The sequence below is a fragment of the Lates calcarifer genome, linkage group LG8 (assembly GCF_001640805.2).
Source record: "Lates calcarifer isolate ASB-BC8 linkage group LG8, TLL_Latcal_v3, whole genome shotgun sequence".
Classification (NCBI taxonomy): domain Eukaryota; kingdom Metazoa; phylum Chordata; class Actinopteri; family Centropomidae; genus Lates; species Lates calcarifer.
Window position 1 is genome coordinate 11665625 of NC_066840.1, and position 22763 is coordinate 11688387.

Below are 22763 nucleotides of genomic sequence, written 5' to 3' on the forward strand. Positions count from 1 at the left end.
TTTGTGTTTACATTTATCAACTTAAGTCATATTTCATTTAACATTTTTTAAAATTTTGAAAAAATGTAGCTTCATCATTTAAAGTCACAAATGGTGCCAAAAATTCTCAATTTTCGTGTTAGCAATACTCAGTTTAAAATCACATTTAAAGTAATACACGGAATTTTAAGATCATCTTGTTAAAACGTAGCTAAAAGAGTTTTGCAAAACCTAAAGGGTGGCGCTGTTTTGTTAGTAAATTGCCAACGCATGAACGCCATGACAGTTTGTAGTTGACATTACGGCGGATCGAGAATCAACCGGACAGCTCCTTGGTGCTGAATTTTCGCTCCGAAAACGCGCTTATCCTTTTTAGTGCTGAAATACCTTCTGGATGAAAACTGCGTGAATACGTTTGGGGTCAAACCCGTTATACCAAAGTCAGTGTAATTGGAAACGTACATTATATCGTCAGAAGTGCGGCGAAAGCACATATAACAATGCGGTCCGTTGTAACAATGGTGTCTGGCCAAAGGTACGTGCTGCTCGTTGTTCTTACGTTTTTTTCTTTCGTTGGTAAAATATCGACCTCAGTGACTCATTATTCAATACCCGAGGAAATGAAAGAAGGATCAGTCGTCGCGAACCTTGCTACTGATCTCAGTCTGGATGTTAAAACACTGAATCAGAGGAAGATGCGTCTTGACATCATAGCAAATAAGAAATATCTGGATGTGAACAAAGAGACTGGAGAACTGTATGTTGTTGAGAAGATAGACAGAGAATATCTTTGCCCTTCAAAGTCATCTGCATCATGCTATCTTAAACTGGAGGTAATACTTGACAACCCGGTAAGAATTTTTAACATAGAAGTAGAAATTCTGGATATGAATGACAACGCCCCACAATTTCGAAGAGACGTCATACATTTAGACATATCTGAAGCGACACCAAAAGGAGAGAGATTCTCTCTCAGTAATGCTGTTGATCCTGATGTTGGAAGTAATTCAGTAAAAACATACCATCTGAGTGAAAGTGAATATTTTAATATTGAAGTTCAGACAGGAAGAGATGGGTCAAAATTTGCTGAATTAATTTTGAAAAAGACATTAGATAGGGAGCAGCAGGCTGTTCATAATTTAATACTCACAGCTGTGGATGGAGGAAAACCTGCTCGTTCTGGTACTGCCAGTGTTATTGTTCGTGTGTTGGACACAAATGATAATGCTCCTGCATTTGAAAAATTAGGTTTGAATATAAAAATAATGGAAAATTCTCCTATAGGAAGTCTTGTTATTCATCTCAGTGCAACAGACTTAGATGAGGGATCAAATGCTGATATAACTTACTCATATAGTTTATATACATCAGAGAAAACACAAGAAACATTTAATCTGAATCCTTCCACTGGTGAAATTACTGTCAAGGGAATGCTAAACTACGAGGATTTCAGGATTTATGACATGGAAGTTATAGCAACTGACCATGGAGCTAACAGTTTATCAGGACAATGTACCATAAAAATTGTGGTTGAAGACATGAATGACAACCACCCAGAGATATCTATTAAATCATTTCAGAGTCCAGTTAATGAAAACATAGAATTAGACACAGTGATAGCTGTAGTCAGTGTCAGTGATAAAGACTCTGGTGACAATGGAGTGGTTGATCTTCATATTCCAGATAATATGCCTTTCAAACTGAGAGAATCCTCTGATAACTATTATGAATTAGTGGTGTCAGAGCCATTAGACCGTGAGAAGGTTCCAGAATATGACATCACTTTCACTGTTACAGACAGAGGTTCTCCTCCTTTATCTGACAATGAGACTATGACGTTAGAGCTGCTGGATGTTAATGACAATGTTCCACAGTTTCCTCAGTCATTTTATACTATACTTGTAATGGAGAATAACGCACCTGGGGCCTTGCTCAGTTCACTCACTGCCTTTGACCCTGACCTCCATGAAAACCAGTATCTAGTTTATTTCATCCTAGAGAAGGAGATAGCCAACACCTCCATGTCCATGCTGTTCTCCATCAATCCAGAAAACGGTAATCTTTATGCACTTAAAACTTTTGACTATGAGATCGAGAAGGAATTTCTTTTCCACATCGAGGCCAGGGACTCTGGCTCACCTCCACTCAGCAGTAACGTGACCGTCCACGTCATTATTGTGGACCAGAATGACAACGCTCCGGTTATTGTCTCTCCGTGGCGCGCGCATGGCTCGGTGGTGGAGGAAAAGATCCCCAGATCCACCGATAAAGGCTCTCTGGTTTCCAAGGTGATAGCCTTAGACACAGACTCGGTGCACAACTCTCGGATTACCTACCAGTTTCTACAGGTGACTGACGCCACCTTGTTCAGTCTGGACCAATACAACGGAGAGATCCGGACTATGAGGATGTTCAGTTACAGAGATCCACGCCACCAGAGACTGGTTGTTATTGCCAAGGACAACGGGGAGCCTGTTCTCTCGGCCACAGTCACCATCAAGGTGAGCACAGTGGAGACTGCTGTTAAGGCCTACTCTGACATGACTGAGGTGCCTCTAGAGTACGACATCTTCTCAGACCTAAACCTGTATTTGGTGATCGGTCTGGGCTCAGTGTCATTTCTCCTGCTGATCACCATATTGGTTACCATCGTGCTTAAGTGTCAGAAACCCAAACCCAGCAAAGCGGCTCCTCAGTGCAGGAACAGTGTGATCAGTGAGAGGAACTCCACCATCGCAGATTCCACTCTGGTCTCCAATGATGCCTACTGGTACAGTCTGTTTCTAGCAGAGACCAGGAAAGGAAAACTGGTGGTCAGACAGCCTCTGCCAAAGGGCTCCAGATACATCGTGTCCAGTATACCAAGAGGAACAGGACTGACAGAGACTAGTGACTCAGCAGCTTCTACTTTGCAGGTATGGAAAAACAGCAATTAAACATGTTTTACACAGAGATGTCCTCAGTGAAACCAAAAGAATGACCTTGAGTGATATGCAACCTTCTGCTCAGCTGGTATTGATAAGTGTTTCTTTGTTTCCATCCAGTTCTGGAATAGAATTTTTGACCAATAAGTCCTACTCATTTTGACATCCACCTTTTCAAAGTGGATGTAAAATACCCAACTCCATAACCCAAAACGAAAAATCAGCTGTTCATTCGTTCGTTTTTAAATCACTTCTATCCAAAACCTGATCATCCGTGTGTAAATTCCGTCTGCAGCATGCAGTTCATTCAAGTTGTTTTCTTTCAGTATACCTTAGTACTAACTTCCTGAGTGTCAGAAAATATCTTTACAGCATATTTCTATTGATTTCCACAAGGAATTGTAGCTCTACTTTTAAATGTGAAGATTTCAATTGTAGATCTTCATTTAGGGGTCCACCGCTATCGCCAGCTACTTTGGACACAGAGTGTCGCTCTTTACCACCAAAAACAACATGTTTGTGACGTAACTGTAACAAGACTGCTGAAAGAAAAAGAGCAGCCATTTTTACACTGCTCCCGTGTCAGGAAGGCAATGGTCGACATATAATAATTCGTTTTGGTATTTTCATACAGTAACGCTGGTTCGAAGCCGACATATAAACTCTGATAACCTGAAGATCCTCTTACTGCCGACAAAGACAAACTAATGATCATGGATTTTAAATTCCGCCACCGGCCTTGGAGAGGGTATGTCTCGCTGTTTGTTTTGTTATGTGTAATTATCTCCACTACATCTGCCGTTACGCACTACTCAATTCCCGAAGAGATGGAGCAGGGATCTGTGGTTGCTAATCTAGCACTGGATTTAGGCCTCGATGCAAAAGCCTTGGGTCACCGTAAAATGAGACTGGATGTCATCGATAATAAGAGATATCTTGATATCAACAAAGAAACAGGAGAGCTATTCATTGCAGAGACTATTGACAGGGAGTATCTATGCAACAGCAAGAATCCGTCGTGTTTTCTTAAAATGGATGTAACAATTGAAAACCCGATTCGACTGTTCAATATTGAAGTTGAGATAATGGACATTAACGACAATGCACCTCATTTTCGTAGAGATACAATGCATTTGGACATATCCGAATCAACCTCAGCAGGGGAACGCTTTTCACTAACCAATGCTATTGATCCCGATTTTGGTTCGAACTCAGTAAAAAACTATCATCTTAGTGAAAGTGAACATTTTGACATCGAAATTCAGACCGGGAGAGATGGGTCAAAGTTTGCAGATTTGATTTTAAAGAAAGCTTTAGACAGAGAGCAGCAGGCTGTTCATAATCTGATACTGACCGCTGTGGACGGTGGAGTCCCCACGCGCACAGGTACAGCCAGCATTATTGTTCGCGTGCTCGATGTGAACGACAACGCCCCTTCATTTGACAAAGACAAATACGTCGTAGATACCATGGAAAACTCTCCAATTGGAAGTCTGGTAATCAAAGTAAATGCCACTGATGTAGATGAAGGGTCCAATTCGGATATTGTTTATTCGTACAGTTTGTATACATCAGAGAGAACACAAAATATGTTTAACCTAAATCCAGAAAATGGTGAAATCAGAGTGAAAGAGATGATTAATTATGAAGATATTAAACTTTATGAAATGGAGATCATCGCCACAGATAAGGGGCCTAACTCCTTATCTGGACAGTGTAAACTGACAGTACAGGTGACAGATATGAATGACAACCATCCAGAAATATCTATTAAATCATTTCAAAGTCCAATAAAAGAAAATGAGCCAGTAGACACAGTGATAGCTGTAGTCAGTGTCAGTGATAAAGACTCTGGTGACAATGGAGTGGTTGATCTTCATATTCCAGATAATATGCCTTTCAAACTGAGAGAATCCTCTGATAACTATTATGAATTAGTGGTGTCAGAGCCGTTAGACCGTGAGAAGGTTCCAGAATATGACATTACTTTCACTGTTACAGACAGAGGTTCTCCTCCTTTATCTGACAATGAGACTATGACGTTAGAGCTGCTGGATGTTAATGACAATGTTCCACAGTTCCCTCAGTCATTTTATACTATACGTGTAATGGAGAATAACGCACCTGGGGCTTTGCTCAGTTTACTCACTGCCTTTGACCCTGACCTCCATGAAAACCAGTATCTAGTTTATTTCATCCTAGAGAAGGAGATAGCCAACACCTCCATGTCCATGCTGTTCTCCATCAATCCAGAGAACGGTAATCTTTACGCACTAAAAACTTTTGACTATGAGATCGAGAAGGAGTTTCTTTTCCACATCGAGGCCAGAGACTCTGGCTCTCCTCCACTCAGCAGTAATGTGACCGTTCACATCATTATTGTGGACCAGAACGACAACGCTCCGGTTATTGTGTCTCCGTGGCGCGCGCACGGCTCGGTGGTGGAGGAAAAGATCCCCAGATCCACCGATAAAGGCTCTCTGGTTTCCAAGGTGATAGCCTTAGACACAGACTCGGTGCACAACTCTCGGATTACCTACCAGTTTCTACAGGTGACTGACGCCACCTTGTTCAGTCTGGACCAATACAACGGAGAGATCCGGACTATGAGGATGTTCAGTTACAGAGATCCGCGCCACCAGAGACTGGTTGTTGTTGCTAAGGACAACGGGGAGCCTGCTCTCTCTGCTACTGTCACCATCAAGGTGAGCACAGTGGAGACTGCTGTTAAGGCCTACTCTGACATGACTGAGGTGCCTCTAGAGTACGACATCTTCTCAGACCTAAACCTGTACTTGGTGATCGGTCTGGGCTCTGTGTCATTTCTCCTGCTGATCACCATATTAGTTACCATCGTTCTCAAGTGTCAGAAACCCAAACCCAGCAAAGCGGCTCCTCAGTGCAGGAACAGTGTGATCAGTGAGAGGAACTCCACCATCGCAGATTCCACTCTGGTCTCCAACGATGCCTACTGGTACAGTCTGTTTCTAGCAGAGACCAGGAAAGGAAAACTGGTGGTCAGACAGCCTCTGCCAAAGGGCTCCAGATACATCGTGTCCAGTATACCAAGAGGAACAGGACTGACAGAGACTAGTGACTCAGCAGCTTCCACACTGCAGGTAGGAATCCAATACACACATTTGTGTCTACATTTATCAATATTAAGTAATATTTCTTTTTAAATGATACAAAAAAAAAAAATCAAAATAAGCTTCATCAGTTAAAATCATAAAGAACGTTTTCAAATTTTATCATTCTTGTCCGCAATACGCAGTTTAAACTGACATTGATACTAATACACGAAATGTTAGGGTCATCGTGTTAAACTAGCTACAATAGTTTTTAAAACCCTAAAGGGTGGCGCTGTTTTCTTAGTAAAATGCCAGCTCATAAACGCCATGACACTGACCGGTTGACATTACGGCAGATCGTGAATCAACCGGACAGCTCCGTGGTGCTGAAACGACGCTCCGAAAACGCGCTCGTCCATTTTTAGTGCCGAAATATTCTTGGGATTAAACGTGTGAAAATACGTGGGATCAGGGACGTTACAGCTAAACCTAATGTTACCTGAAACCTACATTATAAAGTCTGAACCACAGAAAAGACGTACACAAAAACGCGGTCGTTTGTAACAATGGAGTCTTGCAAAAGGTACGTGCTGCTCGTTGTTCTTACTCTTTTTTCTTACGTTCGTAACATATCGACCTCAGTGACTCATTATTCAATACCCGAGGAAATGAAAGAAGGATCAGTCGTCGCTAACCTTGCTGTTGATCTCAGCCTGGATGTTAAAACACTGAATCAGAGGAAGATGCGTCTTGACATCATAGCAAATAAGAAATATCTGGATGTGAACAAAGAGACTGGTGAGCTGTACATTGTTGAGAAGATTGACAGAGAATATATTTGCAACACGAAGTCATCAGCATCATGCTATCTCAGATTGGAGGTAATACTTGACAACCCAGTACGAATTTTTAACATAGAAGTAGAAATTCTGGATATGAATGACAACGCCCCACAATTTCGAAGAGACGTCATACATTTAGACATATCTGAAGCGACACCAAAAGGAGAGAGATTCTCTCTCAGTAATGCTGTTGATCCTGATATCGGAAGCAATTCAGTTAAAACGTACTATCTGAGTGAAAGTGAACATTTTAATATTGAAGTTCAGACAGGAAGAGATGGGTCGAAATTTGCTGAACTAATCTTAAAAAAGACATTAGATCGTGAGCAGCAGGCTGTTCATAATTTAATACTCACAGCTGTGGATGGAGGAAAACCTGCTCGTTCTGGTACTGCCAGTGTTATTGTTCGTGTATTGGACACGAATGACAATGGTCCTGCTTTTGAAAAACCGAGTTATGACATAAAAATAATGGAAAATTCTCCTATAGGAAGTCTTGTTATTCATCTCAGTGCAACAGACTTAGATGAGGGGTCAAATTCTGATATAACTTATTCATATAGTTTATATACGTCAGAGAAAACACAAGAAACTTTTAATCTGAATCCTTCCACTGGTGAAATTACTGTCAAGGGAATGCTAAACTACGAGGATTTCAAGATTTATGATATGGAAGTTATAGCAACTGACCATGGAGCTAATAGTTTATCAGGACAATGTACCATAAAGATTGTGGTTGAAGACATGAATGACAACCATCCAGAAATATCTATTAAATCTTTTCAGAGTCCAGTCAATGAAAACATAGAATTAGACACAGTGATAGCTGTAGTCAGTGTCACTGATAAAGACTCAGGTGACAATGGAGTGGTTGATCTTCATATTCCAGATAATATGCCTTTCAAACTGAGAGAATCATCTGATAACTATTATGAATTAGTGGTGTCAGAGCCATTAGACCGTGAGAAGGTTCCAGAATATGACATCACTTTCACTGTTACAGACAGAGGTTCTCCTCCTTTATCTGACAATGAGACTATGACGTTAGAGCTGCTGGATGTTAATGACAATGTTCCACAGTTCCCTCAGTCATTTTATACTATACGTGTAATGGAGAATAACGCACCTGGGGCTTTGCTCAGTTCACTCACAGCCTTTGACCCTGACCTCCATGAAAACCAGTATCTGGTTTATTTCATCCTGGAGAAGGAGATAGCCAACACCTCCATGTCCATGCTGTTCTCCATCAATCCAGAGAACGGTAATCTTTACGCACTAAAAACTTTTGACTATGAGATCGAGAAGGAGTTTCTTTTCCACATCGAGGCCAGGGACTCTGGCTCTCCTCCACTCAGCAGTAACGTGACCGTCCACATCATTATTGTGGACCAGAACGACAACGCTCCGGTTATTGTCTCTCCATGGCGCGCGCATGGCTCAATGGTGGAGGAAAAGATCCCCAGATCCACCGATAAAGGCTCTCTGGTTTCCAAGGTGATAGCCTTAGACACAGACTCGGTGCACAACTCTCGGATTACCTACCAGTTTCTACAGGTGACTGACGCCACCTTGTTCAGTCTGGACCAATACAACGGAGAGATCCGGACTATGAGGATGTTCAGTTACAGAGATCCACGCCACCAGAGACTGGTTGTTGTTGCCAAGGACAACGGGGAGCCTGCTCTCTCTGCTACAGTCACCATCAAGGTGAGCACAGTGGAGACTGCTGTTAAGGCCTACTCTGACATGACTGAGGTGCCTCTAGAGTACGACATCTTCTCAGACCTAAACCTGTATTTGGTGATTGGTCTGGGCTCTGTGTCATTTCTCCTGCTGATCACCATATTAGTCACCATCGTTCTCAAGTGTCAGAAACCCAAACCCAGCAAAGCGGCTCCTCAGTGCAGGAACAGTGTGATCAGTGAGAGGAACTCCACCATCGCAGATTCCACTCTGGTCTCCAATGATGCCTACTGGTACAGTCTGTTTCTAGCAGAGACCAGGAAAGGAAAACTGGTGGTCAGACAGCCTCTGCCAAAGGGCTCCAGATACATCGTGTCCAGTATACCAAGAGGCACAGGGCTGACAGAGACCAGTGACTCAGCAGCTTCCACCCTACAGGTATGGAAAAATCTCAGTTCAACGTGATTGGCACTGATCTTCATCAAACATGTGCATCCAGCAAAGCTGTGCACATTACTGCATTTTATGGTAGTGGTTATTTGGTTGTTGCAATGATGAAGATTCTGATTCATAATTCTTTTTAAGACCTACCTAGATGTAACCTTCATAGAGATACAAACTCTTAAAATTCATATTTTATTAATGTTTCGTAATCAAGTACAGAAACATATTTGCCTTCTTCTTACTAGTTGTAATGAAAGTTTACACCCAGTTATTTAAACGTTAAAATGATTCTTCTGAGTTTAACTAGACAAATCAATGTGTGTTGGCAACCTCTGTGCTTTCTATAAATCAGTTCCTCTTGCATACTGTAGGTATGGTTTAAATTCGAAACTGCATGTGTAAGAGCCAGACAGATTAAAATAGACACCTAATATGCGTGTAAATTAATTTATATAACCATATTAGGAGGATTTAATACACACAATACTGCGTTAACGTCAAACACGAAGGCAAGGGTTTTCACATCACTTATCTGCACTGACAGAATATGAAGTAGTATATGTAAAATTAACATATAATAAGATAACAGTACGTTTGCATACTTATAAACACAGTAAAGCAATAAAATGTTAGAACTTGTAATTGTTACTTCCACTTCCGTAAAATATAGATTAAAATACGTTCAAAAAGTCAAATATTTGATCACACGGTTTATCAAAATTTGCTCACAACTCATTTTTGTCTAACGAAACCATGAAATCCACGATATTTGATGAGGCGCAAGGGCTTGTAAAGGACTATGTAGGTCGCTGCTCTCCACGAAAACGTACTCACTGATGAGGTCATCGTTCTCAACATAGTTGATTGGAGACTGGGCAGGCAGGCTTATTAGACGTACATCTCTGCTGATACCAGCATAAAGAAACGTTTTCAGTTAGGACCCTCGTTGCTCGTCATAACTGAATGAAAGAATTGATTCTCCTTGCTCCACCACATAGCAGATTTTCAAGACCTTAAATACGGATTATTCACGATGGCGCATGATATCCGACAGTCATTCGGGAGAGGGTATGTTTCCGTATTTATTTTTCTTTCTGCCATCATCAGCACGGTATCTACCGTCACCCATTATTCTGTTCCCGAGGAAATGGAGGAAGGCTCTGTCGTTGCTAATTTAGCAACTGATTTGGGATTAGATGTGAGGACGCTAAAGGGAAGGAAAATGCGAGTAGACAGTGTAGGCAACAAAAAGTACCTTGATATCAACAAGGACACGGGAGAGCTCTTTATTTTAGAAAGGATAGACAGAGAGTTTCTATGCCCACTGAAAACAGCCACGTCTTGCTTTCTTAAACTGGACGCTACGATTGAAAATCCAATACGAATGTTTAATATCGAGGTGGAAATCATGGATATTAATGATAACGCTCCCCATTTCCGACGAGGAACAATGCATTTAGACATCTCGGAATCAAGCCCAATTGGAGAGAGATTCTCACTGAACAACGCTGCAGATCCAGATGTTGGATCGAACTCTGTGAAGAATTACCACTTGAGCTCAAGTGAACACTTCTCTATTGAAATTCAGACCGGGAGAGATGGGACGAAGTTTGCAGATTTGATACTTAAAAAAGCTTTAGACAGAGAACAGCAGGCTGTTCATAATCTGATACTGACCGCTGTGGACGGTGGAGTCCCCACGCGCACAGGTACAGCCAGCATTATTGTTCGCGTGCTCGATGTAAACGACAACGCCCCTTCATTTGAAAAAGACAAATACGTCGTAGATGTCATGGAAAACTCCCCAATTGGAAGTCTAGTAATCAAACTAAACGCCACTGATGTAGATGAAGGGTCCAATTCGGATATTGTTTATTCGTACAGTTTGTATACATCAGAGAGAACACAAAATATATTTAACCTAAATCCAGAAAATGGTGAAATCAGAGTGAAAGAGATGATTAATTATGAAGATATTAAACTTTATGAAATGGAGATCATCGCCACAGATAAGGGGCCTAACTCCTTATCTGGACAGTGTAAACTGACAGTACAGGTGACAGATATGAATGACAACCACCCAGAAATATCTATTAAATCATTTCAAAGTCCAATAAAAGAAAATGAGCCAGTAGACACAGTGATAGCTGTAGTCAGTGTCAGTGATAAAGACTCTGGTGACAATGGAGTGGTTGATCTTCATATTCCAGATAATATGCCTTTCAAACTGAGAGAATCCTCTGATAACTATTATGAATTAGTGGTGTCAGAGCCGTTAGACCGTGAGAAGGTTCCAGAATATGACATCACTTTCACTGTAACAGACAGAGGTTCTCCTCCTTTATCTGACAATGAGACTATGACATTAGAGCTGCTGGATGTTAATGACAATGTTCCACAGTTCCCTCAGTCATTTTATACTATACGTGTAATGGAGAATAATGCACCTGGGGCCTTGCTCAGTTCACTCACAGCCTTTGACCCTGACCTCCATGAAAACCAGTATCTAGTTTATTTCATCCTAGAGAAGGAGATAGCCAACACCTCCATGTCCATGCTGTTCTCCATCAATCCTGAGAACGGTAATCTTTATGCACTAAAAACTTTTGACTATGAGATCGAGAAAGAGTTTCTTTTCCACATCGAGGCCAGGGACTCTGGCTCTCCTCCACTCAGCAGTAACGTGACCGTCCACATCACTATTGTGGACCAGAACGACAACACTCCGGTTATTGTGTCTCCGTGGCGCGCGCACGGCTCGGTGGTGGAGGAAAAGATCCCCAGATCCACCGATAAAGGCTCTCTGGTTTCCAAGGTGATAGCCTTAGACACAGACTCGGTGCACAACTCTCGGATTACCTACCAGTTTCTACAGGTGACTGACGCCACCTTGTTCAGTCTGGACCAATACAACGGAGAGATCCGGACTATGAGGATGTTCAGTTACAGAGATCCACGCCACCAGAGACTGGTTGTTGTTGCCAAGGACAACGGGGAGCCTGCTCTCTCTGCTACAGTCACCATCAAGGTGAGCACAGTGGAGACTGCTGTTAAGGCCTACTCTGACATGACTGAGGTGCCTCTAGAGTACGACATCTTCTCAGACCTAAACCTGTACTTGGTGATCGGTCTGGGCTCTGTGTCATTTCTCCTGCTGATCACCATATTGGTTACCATCGTGCTCAAGTGTCAGAAACCCAAACCCAGCAAAGCGGCTCCACAGTGCAGGAACAGTGTGATCAGTGAGAGGAACTCCACCATTGCGGATTCAACTCTGGTCTCCAACGATGCCTACTGGTACAGTCTGTTTCTAGCAGAGACCAGGAAAGGAAAACTGGTAGTCAGACAGCCTCTGCCAAAGGGCTCCAGATACATTGTGTCCAGTATACCAAGAGGAACAGGACTGACAGAGACCAGTGACTCAGCAGCTTCTACTCTGCAGGTATGGGGAAAAACAAATTTAACATGTGTTCCATACATCTTCACTTCGTGAATACCTATAAATACACCACAGCAGTCATGGGATTTTTGTAATGTCAGCACTTGAGAATTTGTACTTACCTCCTCACTTACTTTAAGGTTATTATGTATAAAGAGTTAACAACTGCCTAAAATGAACTATGCTTCAGAAGTAAAAAAAAATAAAAAATAATGTCATTGCATTAACAATGTGTTAGATAATAGTTCCCACACTTGTTGGCATCTAATTTTAGTTCAATTTCAATGTGATTTTGAGAAATTTTTTGAGCAATTTAACAAACAATTTATATTTCCCTTTCCTAAATAGATTTTCTCGTAACACTTAGTTTCTATGAAGGTAGTAAGGTAAAAGGTACTTTATACCTTCATGCCAAAATGACAACCGTGTTTGTGAGAAGAATCCTGGAGCCATGGATTACACAGCACATTATAAATACTATAACTTTAGCCAGTCATAAAGACACATAGAGAACTTAATTAACATATCATAACAGATTTTAAATTACAAGATCCTGAAACAGAATAATGTCACATTAACATCAACAATATGCTATAGCATGACTTTGTGATCTTTATGTAAAGTGACAGCACTGTAAAAAGTTATTAGCAAGTGTAAGATACCATAACAAAATTATGAGGACTTAAGAGCAGTATTTGCTGCCTACAAGTAAAGTGTAAGACATGAAAATAATTAAATAAATAAATCACAGTACTACTTGAACTCAATCATACAGGCTTATGCTCTTTCTTGACCACTGCATTCCTGCAAGTATTGTTGTCTGTTATTGCTATCCCTTTACTCAAAGCAATCATAGTCCAGACTGTTCTCTTTTGTGGTTACCTGATAGTGGAATGAGCTTCCAAATGCTATCATAGCACAGGGGTGGGGTGAAGGTTACTCTGTAACTTCAAGAATCTCTTGAAGACGCATCTTTTCAGAGAGCACCTGCAACACCATAACATGCAGTGCTAGCACTAACTATGCACTTTTATCTCCTGTCACTTTGTCTTATTTAACAGATTCAGTATTTTGTACTTAATTCATGGTTTTCTACTGCATTGAAGCTTTAGTGTTGTCACTAACTTGTATATTGCTTTGGATAAGCACATCTGCCAAACGAGTTAATGTGTATATGATTATCAAAGGCACGTCAAGTCTTTATTTTCTGAAACACACAACTTCTCATTTTAATTAAAACAGAAATTGGCACCATCACACCAAACATAGTACCCAGTGGTACAAGATTAGGCCAGTATTGGGCAACCTTCCAGGACAGGTGTAATTGTACAACAGAGTGAAACAGGGTGTTACTGTGAGCTCAGCTAACCTAAACTGGGTAAATAAAAGTTGAAATAACAGAGTCTCCTCAGAATACAAAATGAGTGCAATCCCAGTTTAATGTATTTATCCACCAGTTAGGAAAGGTTGCAAATAGGTACCTGGCATAAAGGTTTTTTTTTTTTTTTTTGTTACTCAAAAACTGGACCCCTCTCAATACTTTGAACATGCATGGCAGACATTCAGAGTTGAAGTATGAAGGCACCATGGAAACTGTACCACAAAACTTTTGCGGGAACATTTAAAATTGATTAAGTGGGATTACTGGTTGGGCAGGAATCATAGATGTCATGTGACTGATCAACTGTTGCATGACATTAGGAAATACTCACAACTGCTGAAACACTAGGTTTCCTCAGCGGTTGTTTATAAGACAATATTCCATCTCAAAAACTGTAATGATATGTTAGAGTGGTTGTCTATGTTTTTTTTTTTTTTTCAATTAAGTGGTTAAAATTATGGTAGTTATAATGTGCTGTGTAACCCAGGACTCAGATTTATCTTTCAAACACTGTTGTCACTTTGGCAGGAAGGCAAAAAGCATTATAAGTGCTAAACTTAAATTACAATTATGTACACCGCTTCTAATACTTGATAAAACTTGTTATAAGTTGATGTGCGTGATTATATTATTATAAATGCACTATTATGTCTTATATATGCTTGAGATGCATTATAGACATGACCCTGATTCCAGTGTGTATTTTTCTGCAAACATTAGATATTAAGTAGAAACGAGACACGATGCTGGGGATATTGACATTGCGTTAAATAGGAAGTAACAGAAATGTAAAACTATTGATCACGCACATGCGGACAGTTTTCATTTCCTCATGTTTGGTATTGTTTTTACGCACAGACACCCGTGCGTAAAACTCGCGGAACACAAGGGAAAGAGGACACAGTGATACATACTGTCTGCCTTTAACCACTGTACGCAAATGTGGCAAAAACAAGCAAAAAACAAGCAAAACGTTTATATAGAAATGTAAACATACAATAAATGCAAACTGAAAATGATTTATCAAATGGCCAGAATTTCACGTCCCACCAACAGAATGAAGAATTATAAATCAGAAAATAAAACGTAAAGAAATATTTATTTCCAGTTTCTGAAACTGTATTCAAAATCCACTCGCATTCCATCTCAGTTTAAAATAAGATTAATTTATTGTTTTAAAAAGTTGCAAATACTCATACAAGACTATTTTCGTCGCTACAATCCAGGAAAACACACTCACTGATGAAGTCGTCGTTCTCACGATATTTCATTGGAGGAAGGAGAGTCAGTGGTGGTATTAAATGCACGTCATTGCCTGTCAACGCGAACAGAAACGTTTTCATGTTAGATCCTCTGTTCGTTTGTTCATTAAACTAGAGGACGATTTATTCACGTTTCTGCACATTTCAAGAGTTTAAGTTCGGACTCTCCATGATGGCGCATGATATCCGACAGTCATTCAGGAGAGGGTACGTTTCCGTATTTATTTTTCTTTCTGCCATCATCAGCACGGTATCCACAGTCACCCATTATTCTGTTCCCGAAGAAATGGAGGAAGGCTCTGTCGTTGCTAATTTAGCAACTGATCTGGGATTAGATGTGAGGACGCTAAAGGGAAGGAAAATGCGCGTAGATGTTGTAGCCAATAAAAAATATCTAGATATCAACAAGGACACGGGAGAGCTATTCATTTTAGCGAGGATAGACAGAGAGTTTTTGTGCCCATCGAAAACAACCACGTCTTGCTTTCTTAAACTGGACGCTACGATTGAAAACCCAATACGAATGTTTAATATCGAGGTAGAAATCATGGATATTAATGATAACGCTCCCCATTTCCGACGAGGAACAATGCATTTGGACATCTCGGAATCAAGCCCCATTGGAGAGAGATTCTCACTGAATAACGCAGTCGATCCAGATGTTGGATCGAACTCTGTGAAAAATTACCACCTGAGCTCAAGTGAACACTTCTCCATTGAAATTCAGACCGGGAGAGATGGGTCAAAGTTTGCAGATTTGATACTTAAAAAAGCTTTAGACAGAGAACAGCAGGCTGTTCATAATCTGATACTGACCGCTGTGGACGGTGGAGTCCCCACGCGCACAGGTACAGCCAGCATTATTGTTCGCGTGCTCGATGTGAACGACAACGCCCCTTCATTTGAAAAAGACAAATACGTCGTAGATGTGATGGAAAACTCCCCGATTGGAAGTCTAGTAATCAAACTAAACGCCACTGATGTAGATGAGGGGTCCAATTCGGATATTGTTTATTCGTACAGTTTGTATACATCAGAGAGAACACAAAATATGTTTAACCTAAATCCAGAAAATGGTGAAATCAGAGTGAAAGAGATGATTAATTATGAAGATATTAAACTTTATGAAATGGAGATCATCGCCACAGATAAGGGGCCTAACTCCTTATCTGGACAGTGTAAACTGACAGTACAGGTGACAGATATGAATGACAACCACCCAGAAATATCTATTAAATCATTTCAAAGTCCAATAAAAGAAAATGAGCCAGTAGACACAGTGATAGCTGTAGTCAGTGTCAGTGATAAAGACTCTGGTGACAATGGAGTGGTTGATCTTCATATTCCAGATAATATGCCTTTCAAACTGAGAGAATCCTCTGATAACTATTATGAATTAGTGGTGTCAGAGCCATTAGACCGTGAGAAGGTTCCAGAATATGACATCACTTTCACTGTAACAGACAGAGGTTCTCCTCCTTTATCTGACAATGAGACTATGACGTTAGAGCTGCTGGATGTTAATGACAATGTTCCACAGTTCCCTCAGTCATTTTATACTATACGTGTAATGGAGAATAACGCACCTGGGGCCTTGCTCAGTTCACTCACAGCCTTTGACCCTGACCTCCATGAAAACCAGTATCTAGTTTATTTCATCTTAGAGAAGGAGATAGCCAACACCTCCATGTCCATGCTGTTCTCCATCAATCCAGAGAACGGTAATCTTTACGCACTAAAAACTTTTGACTATGAGATTGAGAAGGAGTTTCTTTTCCACATCGAGGCCAGAGATTCTGGTTCACCTCCACTCAGCAGTAACGTGACCGTCCACATCATTATTGTGGACCAGAATGACAACACTCCGGTTATTGTGTCTCCGTGGCGCGCGCACGGCTCGGTGGTGGAGGAAAAGATCCCCAGATCCACCGATAAAGGCTCTCTGGTTTCCAAGGTGATAGCCTTAGACACAGACTCGGTGCACAACTCTCGGATTACCTACCAGTTTCTACAGGTGACTGACGCCACCTTGTTCAGTCTGGATCAATACAACGGAGAGATCCGGACTATGAGGATGTTCAGTTACAGAGATCCACGCCACCAGAGACTGGTTGTTGTTGCCAAGGACAACGGGGAGCCTGCTCTCTCTGCTACAGTCACCATCAAGGTGAGCACAGTGGAGACTGCTGTTAAGGCCTACTCTGACATGACTGAGGTGCCTCTAGAGTATGACATCTTCTCAGACCTAAACCTGTACTTGGTGATTGGTCTGGGCTCGGTGTCATTTCTCCTGCTGATCACCATATTAGTCACCATCGTGCTCAAGTGTCAGAAACCCAAACCCAGCAAAGCGGCTCCTCAGTGCAGGAACAGTGTGATCAGTGAGAGGAACTCCACCATCGCAGATTCCACTCTGGTCTCCAACGATGCCTACTGGTACAGTCTGTTTCTAGCAGAGACCAGGAAAGGAAAACTGGTGGTCAGACAGCCTCTGCCAAAGGGCTCCAGATACATCGTGTCCAGTATACCAAGAGGAACAGGACTGACAGAGACTAGTGATTCAGCAGCTTCTACTCTGCAGGTACAAATGGCCACTAACTGGAGTTTGAATAAACCCCTTATTCTTAACTTTCAGTAACGGTCACTGACACTGTAGTTTCAAGTAAATCTTGTTTGCGTCAAGTATTAGTGATAATAAAGAATAATTATAATATGTTTTGTGGTTTATACAATGGGAAAGTAATATTATTAATATTTCAAACAAAACAGAATAACTAAATATGCATAAACACTGAGCATCAGTACTCTGCATAGAACTACATACATCATTTTTTCCTGCACTTCTGATATTGTCTGTGTTTTGCACCGAACATACTTACTGTTCTCAATTGTGTGTATGTGTGACCTCTTCACAAAGTGGCTGACCGTTTACAGCCATAACAACAAAGTTGTGATATCAGTGGAATATCAGTGGAATGGTTGTGTTTTCACTGATGCACATGATGTTGCACATGAGCTCTGCTACTTGTGTGGTGTTGGACTTTTTTGTGCTCTTCAACACTGCAGGACATACTTGAAATACAGAACCAACAGTTTAAAATGATTTTTTTGCCAGCATATTGTAAATTGATATCATGAATGCTAACCTGTGAATGGATCTACCTATCTATCTATCTATCTATGGTAAGTATGCTGCTGGAAGAAAAAAACAATTATACTGTATTGCTAAATGCAAAACTGTGTTTTAACCCACTTTTTTAGGACTAATTATAACAAGCTGCAGTGTCTGTTATAAAGGCATACTAGTCATGCTCAATCTGTGCTATATTTCAAAGATAACATTTCATTCATAGCGCCTCGACACCAACTCTGTGACCATAGGATACATACACAAATAATCCTTCCTTGTGCTTGCAATGACCTGACCATTAAATTGCTTGTTTCTTTTTCTCCCCACTCTAAAGTACCCTAAATGAGGGAAGTCCACTCTGCAGATGGAGGTATGCAGGAGTCTCACTCCCCCGCCCCGGATGCCCTTTTATGAATGATGTTACGGAACTTAGTGTTTGAATTGTTTTTCTGTCTTTGTTTTGTTCTCAGTGGATGTTTTTTTCTTTATTCTTTTGTCTTGTTTAATTTGTTTTGGAGAAGGAGATTTTTTAATTGCAAAGGGTCACTTAGTTGACATCACATGCAGTTTGCCAAATCTCCTGTGTTGGCCTCTTCATGCCCACATTTTGGTTCCTGTTACTCATATTACAGTATCATCCTTAAAGCCCACTAAAATCCCTCTATGCTATCTAACACACAATAATTAACACTACTTCTGCCAGTATTTCAGGATTATGTCCCCCCACCCCAAAGTTTTTGTAGAATTTGACATAATGCCCCTGTGGGCCTCAGGGGACAAAGACAGTAAACTATAATAATCATAATGGTACTGATAATATACTAATGTACGTGGTGATCCAGATGAAGCAGTATTAAAACAGTATTCCTGTTGCAGTCATTACTTTTGGTGAACAAAGTGAGAGTCAATTATTGCCAGTCCCAGAGCCACACACCTGTCTCCCAGGCTCATACAGCACAAACTATTCAATACAAAATAACATCAACATGCTGCTCTGCCTGAAGGTCATAGATTACAGCTCTAAAAACCCCTTCAACTAATCAACTAATAATTTTACTATCTGCCGGCTTTGCTATTTTCACAATGTGGCTTTTTTGCTCTTAATACACATGTCAGAAAATACTGATGTGTCTTTAACTGAATCACTATGTTCTCAAAAGGATGCTGTGCATGTGAAGATTAATCTGTGTTCATCCCCTACTGACCCATCACTTTTACTGAATGTCTGAGTGGGACTGCACTGTGCTGTTTCTGTACGATTGAGTTAGTCAAAGATGTAATTCAACTGAGTGTTACTGACTTCACAGAATGACACTTTTGAATTTCTGTCTGCTGTAGTGTGAATTGTGACCTAATTCTTTGTGCAGGAGAGGCGCAAAGTGAAACCAGTCACCCAGTTACCTAGCAACCACTCTCCTTCACGTAATCCTGGAGCATGGTATTCATTGATAGACTTGCTACCTCACCACTACATATTCAAGGATCTGCCCAACCCCTTCACCCACACTGTCTTCTGCCTGAAGCCCCTGTCTGAGTGACAGACATCGGCTGCATGAGATTTGTCAGTTTGGCCGCTCACAAGGCTGTCAATGCTGTGGTTCCTCTCCTTATTTATCTAATTCTCTTGTATTGTTGGCAGGCATCCACCACCAGCAGCAGCAGTTCCACATAAGGCCGCACCTCCAGCTGCACACTTGATCTACGCTGACAGGAAAGCTTCACAGAGGAAAGGAGAAACCCCCTGTCCCCACCCCCATGTCCATCCTGCTCAGTCTGGTCCCTAGTAGTTGTCCTGCTTTAACACCAAATGGACTATGGTGGCAAATCAAAGACACGCCCCTCCCCTTCTCTTTCTTTAAGCACATAAAAAGCCAATCAACAATGCCTCTCTGTCCATTCAATATGCATGATAAGACTGCATGGCTTCAACCACACTCCAACACCTTCATACAAAAAATCTCAAAGAGGAGATACTCGCAAAGAAGCGGACTGTACAAAAAATTGCACCATGGGATATTCTAAGAAGCCAGAACAAGGACTAACAGAATGGACACAGGAATGTTGAAATGCCTTTAAGAGACTGTTTTCCCTCTCTAAAAAAGAAACACATGTTGGATATTACATTTTTAACCTCTGTGCTTTTTGTCTTGCTCCATTACAGCATTGATGTATTATATACTGTATAAGTTAACTAAGAAGCGAAACAGCACAATTAAGTAAATGTCAGAAAAGCACCAGTTTTAAAGTGTGAAACTAAAGGGAATCAGTATTTTATAAGTGTGGTAGCTTTTAGTAGTTTTTTGTTTTGTACTTGACTTTGTGCTTTATATGTGAGCTAGGCCTAACTACATGAATGAGAGTGGTAAGAGATTAAGTTAAGTTTACCAGTACATCAAATAGATAAGAGTGAGGCCTTTTGTCATTATGTATCTGCCTTTCAGTTCTTTTTGCATGGAATAATCAAAGTACTTTGATCACTGTAGATATTTTATGATATTGAGCAATCCATTGTTTGTGGTTAGGCATCACTGTAGTCTGTTTCAAAACAAGATGGACGATTACATTTTAATGGTATCACAATAAGATGTACAACAGTGTAATACTTTCTTATTACAGAGCCCTGGGATCTTCAGAGAGGTTTAACAGATCTGTAATCTCATTTCCTTTTTATAGTTTCTAGAGGAAAATGGCTGGCAGCAGTGGGGCATTTTTTGAGGATTTAGAAATTTAAGTGTAGTCCTAACTTAACCTTAAGTGTACAGTGTGCTTGAATGTTTTGTCCACTTGGACATTATTAGAGAATATGAGTCTAGGTGATTCACACAAGTGAACACAGTGAGTCTTTGAGAATAGGTTGATTAATGTCTCCTCATGACTACTGTATACAGAACACAAACATGACGTTGTACTTTAACTTTTTTAATTTTCTAAAGCCAAATCATCTTATCATCTTATCATCTTCTGAGATTGTGTTTCAAGTTTAAAAGTCTGAACTAAACATATCAACTTGATGTTTATGTTGCAGTACTGGAACAACATAGCTGTGATTGATATCGCTCAATGAAAGCTGTGCTCATCTGTATTACTGACTACTGTCTGTATCTGCATATGCAACATACAAATAGGGATACAGACATGACTGACATACAGTATATCATATGTCTGTATCTATACATATGCCTTTCCATTTCAGTACCAATGCTGGACTTGAAAAAAAACTTTTGTGCCATCAGATTTATGAGCCAACTAGTACGTGAAAAAGTAAAACAATCAGACATTATGTAGTCAAACTCCTTAGCACAGCTCACATTGCATTACTTGTAAAAAGTTGTAATGTGTTACAGGCAAACATATACAGTAAGTGCTTTTGTACAGTGGTACTTTTATGGTGCAATATGTAGTAACTTGTGTAATGTGAGCTTACTGTATGCAATGGTCTGGTCTGTATGATCTATTAAATACAAAAACAAAATAGAACAACAAAATTAATGATGAAGTTCTTAATCTCTTGAGTTTTGCATCAAAAGGCATGAGACACCTGCATTACTGTATAAGTTACATTTTGTGTTGACATCCTAGTGGATATGATCAAAGTCAAACTACATTTGTGATGATCATGTTAAAAGGTTAAATACCTAATTTACATCATTATAACGCCTGCCGCATCCTTGCCAACTAATTAACCAACCTGCTTAAGTTTCACCTCACTATTTTTATTAAAGGTCAGACTCCTATCAGAGAATGTGATGAAGCTGAATTACAGTATGTCTTATACAAGAGATAATCCTGTTTATGCTTTTTTTTTTCAATTTAAGTTGAAATGTCACTGTTCAGCCGTTGTAATTTACAAAATGATTACAAAATGATGGTAGGCATAAAATCACAAACACTATCATTATTCCAGATAGTAGATAGATATGTCTGTGTAGATGTATAATGCTCAGAGGTGTGGTTTCTATTTTTAGCTAATCTTTTTTCTCTATTACTGAGACAGAGATCAGTAACAAAATGGGCACACTGACTTTAAGTGTCAGAGAAAAGAAAATGTACCTTGTGTGTGTTTCCACAAAGATCCCATCTCTACAGCCACACTACTTCAAGAACACAAGTTGGCACTGTGGACTTCCCTGCTGCTGGAATGTGAGTATTGACTGGAAATAAAACTTCCACTGTTGTATTTAAGTTCTATAACACAAAATATCTGAAACAAATACAACTCTATAACATATAACATGAAATATTTCTGAGGCAAGTTCATAATGAGCTGGCTTTACTTAAAGAGGTGTCTTTATGTCTGAAAAGATAAAAACTAGCAAACTACATGTAAGCTGTAAAAACGGCTGAAAGAGAATGTAGTGCACACAACTCCTGTCCCAACCCCAACTTTCATTGCACTTAATGCCGCTGTAAATGGTGATGGTAAACACGACCATGCTATTCTGCCACAAAAGATAGCCAAGTGTGGATTTACTGGTTGTTGTCAAAATAAATAGTAATTATTGAAAATATTTAAAAGTGATAGTTAAATAATACTGTGTTATAACTTCTTCAGACTGTATGCATTTGAATAATCATAGAAGTAGTCATGGTAGCAGTGATACTTCATGA

The 22763-nt window shown here is 40.3% G+C and overlaps 1 protein-coding gene and 1 long non-coding RNA gene across 12 annotated transcripts; one reads left to right on the top strand and one right to left on the bottom strand.

Moving 5' to 3' along the window:
• Positions 1-253: 253 nt before the first annotated feature.
• LOC108899129 (protocadherin alpha-C2) lies at positions 254-21644 on the top strand. 10 transcript variants are annotated; one of them, XM_051072334.1, is made up of 3 exons: positions 254-2894; positions 18490-18525; positions 19795-21644. In XM_051072334.1, the coding sequence occupies exons 1-2, from the start codon at positions 480-482 to the stop codon at positions 18499-18501; spliced, it is 2427 nt and encodes an 808-aa protein (XP_050928291.1). In that variant the 5' UTR covers positions 254-479; the 3' UTR covers positions 18502-18525; positions 19795-21644. The 10 variants fall into 10 exon arrangements, with proteins under 10 accessions (XP_050928291.1, XP_050928289.1, XP_018554923.1 ...); XM_018699407.2 differs by lacking the exon at positions 254-2894 and adding an exon at positions 2962-6022; XM_051072336.1 differs by lacking the exons at positions 254-2894; positions 18490-18525 and adding exons at positions 2965-4870; positions 16455-17192.
• Positions 4917-16781, bottom strand: LOC127142705 (uncharacterized). Of its 2 annotated transcripts, none has more exons than XR_007813671.1 (3): positions 16709-16781; positions 11391-11487; positions 4917-5027 (listed from the first exon to the last, which is right to left on the bottom strand). It is a non-coding gene; the product is annotated as an uncharacterized LOC127142705 (long non-coding RNA). The 2 variants fall into 2 exon arrangements; XR_007813670.1 differs by lacking the exon at positions 4917-5027 and adding an exon at positions 7832-7942.
• Positions 21645-22763: the final 1119 nt, after the last annotated feature.

Bases quoted from the DNA above. Each gene is read 5' to 3' on its own strand.
- LOC108899129 (XM_051072332.1), top strand. From the start codon at position 480: ATGCGGTCCGTTGTAACAATGGTGTCTGGCCAAAGGTACGTGCTGCTC. The intron at 2,895-19,794 runs GTATGGAAAAAC...TATTGTTGGCAG, and splicing joins CAGCAGCTTCTACTTTGCAG to GCATCCACCACCAGCAGCAG.